This window comes from Beta vulgaris, chromosome 4, assembly GCF_026745355.1.
Source record: "Beta vulgaris subsp. vulgaris cultivar EL10 chromosome 4, EL10.2, whole genome shotgun sequence".
Taxonomy (NCBI): Eukaryota; Viridiplantae; Streptophyta; class Magnoliopsida; order Caryophyllales; family Amaranthaceae; genus Beta; species Beta vulgaris.
In genome coordinates, this window is record NC_079205.1 from 50521220 (window position 1) to 50527115 (window position 5896).

At 33.2% G+C, this 5896-nt stretch overlaps 1 protein-coding gene across 1 annotated transcript; it reads right to left on the reverse strand.

The window, feature by feature from the left end:
• Positions 1–1886: 1886 nt before the first annotated feature.
• Positions 1887–5268, reverse strand: LOC104891027 (probable xyloglucan endotransglucosylase/hydrolase protein 28). The gene is made up of 4 exons (XM_010676663.4): positions 4832–5268; positions 4628–4728; positions 3830–4038; positions 1887–2782 (listed from the first exon to the last, which is right to left on the reverse strand). Exons 1-4 carry the CDS (start codon positions 5034–5036, stop codon positions 2278–2280), a joined length of 1020 nt encoding a protein of 339 aa, XP_010674965.2. The 5' UTR covers positions 5037–5268; the 3' UTR covers positions 1887–2277.
• Between the last annotated feature and the right edge of the window lie 628 nt (positions 5269–5896).

Sequence of the window (5896 nt, forward strand, 5' to 3'; positions counted from 1 at the left end):
GCGTTAATAATCAACTTTAGGTGCAAGGTTGGATCTTCAAATCGGTAGTTGGCCGAATTCTATCAATATGATTCGGCCCAAGTTCTCGTGATGGCTTCAAAAGTCATCACCCTTAAAAAAATGCATCTTGTAGAGGCCCTTCAATTTGATTTGGAGCAAGTTTCGGCCTCCACACATTTTGAGTTTCAGTCTAATGACACTAAACTCTGGATACCCTGGCACCAAGGTCAAAAGTCACCAAAGGAGGTGACTTCATTGTTAGTTGAATCAGTAGAATCCCATGACAATGTTTCTCTTCAAGGACCTTGAAATTTAACATCTAGTGGATACTAGGGTCTATTAATTAGATGTAATACGGCAATCTATCTTGGAAGATCGTCAAACTTTCATATCTCAACATGTTCTCTCTCATATCAGGTCTTTTTCGTCAAGAGTTATAACCTAACTTCACCCACCATCGCTCAAGACAAGTTTCACTTGGACCGGACAGATAATAGTTCGTTTTTTTCTTCCTAAAGTATGTACGAGCAAATATAGCTCACATTAGTTTTACTTTGTTTTGTTTGGTTGTATTAGCATTAGGTTGTACTTCCATTTTAATTAATGCAAATTTTCTCTATGTTAAAAAAATAAAAATAGAATGCTTTTCTTTTTCCATTTGAGACAGTAGTTGTCAAACTCGAACTTACCAATAGCCCATAAGAATATTAATATTAAAGATTAATTTTTAACCCAAATCAAAATGCTAACTTGTAGATAGATGAATATATATTATTACGATATTAAAATTGAGTTGCTCCAAACAATTACCTACCTCTAGTAATATCTTCAAAAGTTGTATTGTACATGATGTTTAAATTTACAATTCTATTATAACTGACAATTGTAATGATACATATAATCCCTAGATACTCTCATCGACAAGGGACATTTCATTTCTAGCAACACAAACATGTAGGTTCACTTTTTTACCTATTTTTCTTTAGTCATAAGAGGCAATAATGAAGAAGTAAAAGATTTCAAAGTTATTTCTCTATGAGCATATTCATATTCTAGAAAAACACCCACATAAGTTATAGTGACATTCATCATAACTCTATAACTAATTCTACAATTTTGTGTAGTTTCATCCTCAAAATGTCAAAATCAATTCTTCAAAGGTGGACCTCATACCTAAAAAGGAAAGCCAAGAACAATACCATTCCACTATATTTAATCATCAGCTTATACATGCAAACCAACATCATCATACATAAATGCCATATTCCTACATTATAAATCCCATAACTTGGACCCACAACCTACTAAATAGTCCTAACATTGACCCCATCTACCATTAAGCTTTTCAGCATTCAAAATTTTGGCAAACCAACCTCGGATCCCACTACATAAACTTTGCACCGAAAACATATAATTTAGCATGATATGACAAACTCACGACAAAAAGTTACAAAACAACGGTCCACCACTGACCCCTCCAAATATTTCTATATATATATATTTTTTTTTAATTAGAAAAAATAATTGGTCTGAAGACTAACTCCTGCTAGACTATTAGCATGCAGGACACACCAGCTCAGGCCTCAGAGGCTGGGTACAAGGTTGAACAGCCCAAAATTAAATGCACACAACATATTGTTGAGATGAGGATCCTGAACAATGCCCTGAAATTCGAGGTGGTACTCCACTGAGCTACCACCTCTCCCTCTTATATTTCTATATACATTGATAATACTATAGCATATATATATTTATGTTATATAATATCACCCACGTTGGAATAAAATTAAATGAGCAAACTCAATGAATCTAGTAAAAAAAAACATACTATTGTTATCAAATATTATGTAATCTAAGAATATTGTCGTATGTATTGACCAACGGAATCCATATAATAGGAGCAAAATATTTATTGAAATCACAAGACAATACAACACAAAACAAGACCGACCTTACAATATTTAACGTTAAAAATGAAAAAAAGGCCATCAATGAGCATATGGTCAAACAATATCCAACAAAGATGTAACAATTATTTACATACCCATATGATGAAACCACTTGTTATATAAAAACTGGATACCTACCCCATCGACATATTTATGCGCTCTTTTTTTTGTCCCTTTTCTCTATACTCATGTGAACCAAAATAGAAGACCCCCAAAGACAAATTACCCCAGACTAAACATAATCATACCAACATTAATGGGTCAAAAATAATATGTAGTACTACTAGTAGGCGAGATTGTGAGCTAGCAATGGTGAGTGGTAATGCACTTATATTGAAGCTTTCTCATCTCTAGTTGTACCGTGGCGGTGGTGATGTCGTCCATGGCGACGTCGGCTTCCTCCAAATGTGACTGGATCGAACCTTTTAAGGCGGTCAGCCTCCTGGGAATCGAGAACACACTCACTAGGAGGAAGCTTGTATCGAGACTTGTCGTAACAATATGAGTAGGTCAAAAATTTCTTCCTAAAATCTGCCATCTTGATCCTTTGCAATGGGGTGATGCCATGTGGAACTGATCCAGAGATCGATTTGATATCGTCACATTTTCGAGACCTTTCAATTGGATCGACAGCACAACCATGGAGAACAAGGTCAGAGAATTCGGCTACGTAAGGAGCATACCTATAATCCACTTTGTACTTGCCACCATTAGTGGCCCAAGTTGAGGCATCCCATATTGTAGAATAGAGTGACATGGGTTTGGAAGGAAAGTCATGCTTCATTGCTTTCACCCTCCTTATCTCCCTAATGGGGACATCATCCACATAAAATCTGCAACAAGTTGGAAGAAACACAAGGCAACATCAAGATAATGAAAATTACAAACAAAGCTGAAATTAAACCATTTTGTTGCTTTTAAAGCTGTACAATATATTGGAATTTAGTGAATAATATAAATGATATGGACATAAAAGCATAAAAAGTCATGTATAGGATGAGGGTCCAATATTCTCTAGGTCCACATTTAGGCAGAACGAAACAATTGCCAGAGTGGTATCTTAAAAGAGCTCAACATAGACCACAGAAAAACCATATGAGAAGAGCCCTCCCAAACAAAAGGTAAATCAAACACCAAATAAAAATCAAGTAGCCATCAAGATTTAACATCAATAATATCTAGATTTATGAGAAAATCCAAAAAGAAACCACCAAAAATGACTTGGAAATTCCACTTATTCGATCATGACATTGAAGAATACAATGACAATATCAGCCAATCCCGAGCCTCCTATGCCATAGATTTTCACACCACGAAGAGTGCATTTTCCGAAAAAAAAAAAAAAGATAAAAATTACACAATGGCGGTACTGGAACGCAATCCACTACCTAATTCTGTTAATTTAACCCGGAAGTATATCATTTCGCCTTTACAAATCAATATTCATGAAGGGTTTTGCGAGTTAGGTAACACTGACTCTCTCATAAATCAATTCTTCATATTGTAAAAAGGAAACTTTACTCTACTGATCAATCAAACTTTACTGCCAAAGTCATAAAGCTAAAAATTCTAACAGTAGGCTGTTAATAATTGACAGTCCTAAATAAGACATAATCAATCAAAGCAATGTATTTTAACCACATACTCCATACCAAAACTAATCCTGCATTTGTTGTTTTCATATTTCAGCAATTGTATTAAATACTGGGCCAAAAAAATTATCAACAAATAAAGTAAAGCTGGCAATGTGGACTTTAAGAGCATAAATTGCAAACGAAATCAACACCATTAAGTCCAATAAACAAGAACAGAATTAAAGAGAAATAAAGGACAAGGAGAAAAGAGTAAAAACTCAAGATTGAAGGTACAAAAGCAATTACATGATTTGATCTTCTGCCCAGAGAATGCTATAGCGATGAAATTCCTCTGAAGGGTCGAACCACAAGGTGTACCTCTCTTCTCTCCCTACATTTGTGCTACCGTTCCCATACACATTCGTTTGAATCCTCCATTCCTTACCTCGGATATTCCCTAAGAACTCGAAATCGAGCTCATCGTGATTATTCTCATACATATCACCATTAGACATCTGCAAGTGGAAATAACCCACAAATTCATTGGTGTTCAAAACATCTTTACTGTGTCTAGTCAACATGACCTAGAATTTTGATATCATTGACATAATCCCATATGAAATAAGAAAATTGAGTAATTGTAAAAATTGGAACATGAATAATATTACTACATGAGAAGCAAAGTGTTCTCTAATGAACATATAGTACTCCTGAGTCCTGATTAAGATGACTTCTTAAACTTCATAATAAACCAGAAAAATAATGCTACAGATTTCACCAAGATTAAAGCTTTTTCACTACATTTAATCAGATTACTAAATGCATTGAAAATATTATAATTATCACTGATTAACATAATTAGAACTCGTAATCATCAATCAACAAAAACCCATATAGCAGTAAACTAGTAGAAACTTCCACCCCAAAATATGCAGATTAAGCAAAAACATAACTTGATAATCATTAATCAATAAAATTATCTTCCTGCATAATCTAATTTCATACAACTGAACACTTAAAACATATAACAGCTATAAAAAGAACTAAAAAGAAAAAATCAGGGGAGAAATTTCAAGAATAAAAACAACAAAAAATAGAGCTTACATAGAAGGCAACCACAACCCCAGCAGTATAATCAGCAGGCAATTTAATTGAAGCACTGAAAAACCCATGTAAGTAGAGTTCATGTGACATAAATCCAGAACCTGTGCACAAAAAATTAAACAAAAATCAGCAAAAAAAATATTAACATGAAAACAGAAACAAAAAACAAAAAACCCAGAAAAGATAAGAGCTAAAATGACATGCCTGTTCTTTCATTAAGTGAAAGAAGAACAGATTTTCCATCTCTAAGAACCATCAGATTATCATCTCCAAACAGATGGGAATATCCTTCATCAAATGAGATTATGGGCAGATTATTATAACTCTCAGAATTAGCAATAATAATCTCTTTATAAACAGAGAAAATTAGCAGTAATGATACAATAAACTTATTTCTAAGAAATCCCATTTCAGTTTTTTTTTTTTTGCAATGTAAATTTATTTTACTAATCCCTTTTTTCAGAAAAATAAGAACTTTTTTGTGGGTTGAACTTGACCCTCTACTAGGCAGTTCCTGAAGAAAAGTGAAAGAATGTTGGAGAAGAATGGAGGAGAGAGAAAGAAGAGCAAAAAAGGCTAAGTGAAGAAAGAGACACAGTGAGGAGGATTGGTTTTATTGGTGGAGGATGGTGGTAGTGATTTTTGTTTATTATTTCTATATTTTATGAGTTACAATTTTTTTATGGAAAATATGGAAAGCCCTTTTAAGCAATTTAAAACGGTAGAAAAGTGTGTGTTGAAAACCGGAACGCACCGATTTGTCAGATCGACTGTAGACTAAGGGTGCGTTCTGTTCAACTTAAAAAATTAAGTTTCAGGTCCAATAAGTTCAGATAAGTTCAGATAAGTTCAGATAAGTTGCAATAAGGTCTAATAAGTGCAATAAGGTCTAATAAGTTCCAATAAGTTCCAATCAGGTGCAATAAGTTCCAATCAGGTGCAATAAGTTCCAATCAGGTCTAATAAGGTCCAATAAGTTCCAATCAGGTCTAATAAGGTCCAATAAGGTCCAAATAGTCAATGTTTAATAAACATTTGTATTATTGTCCACTATTTTGTTATTCATAATTTCATATCACTATTAGCGGATTATGTTATTATCAGAATTTCAATTAAAGTACCACAAGGATCATATAGTATTATACTTGTATTAGTGTCTATTATTTTATTATTTATTTGTATTATGTCTATTATTTTATAATTTATTTGTATTATGTCTATTATTTTATAATTTATTTGTATTATGTCTATTATTTTATTATTCATATT

Excerpts from the sequence above, each read along its gene's own strand:
- LOC104891027 (XM_010676663.4), bottom strand. The coding sequence starts at position 5,036 with ATGGGATTTCTTAGAAATAAGTTTATTGTATCATTACTGCTAATTTTC. Across the intron at positions 4,729-4,831 it reads TTCACTTAATGAAAGAACAG|GTTCTGGATTTATGTCACAT; the intron begins GCATGTCATTTT and ends TTTTGTGCACAG. Across the intron at positions 4,039-4,627 it reads GGGTTGTGGTTGCCTTCTAT|ATGTCTAATGGTGATATGTA; the intron begins GTAAGCTCTATT and ends TTCCACTTGCAG.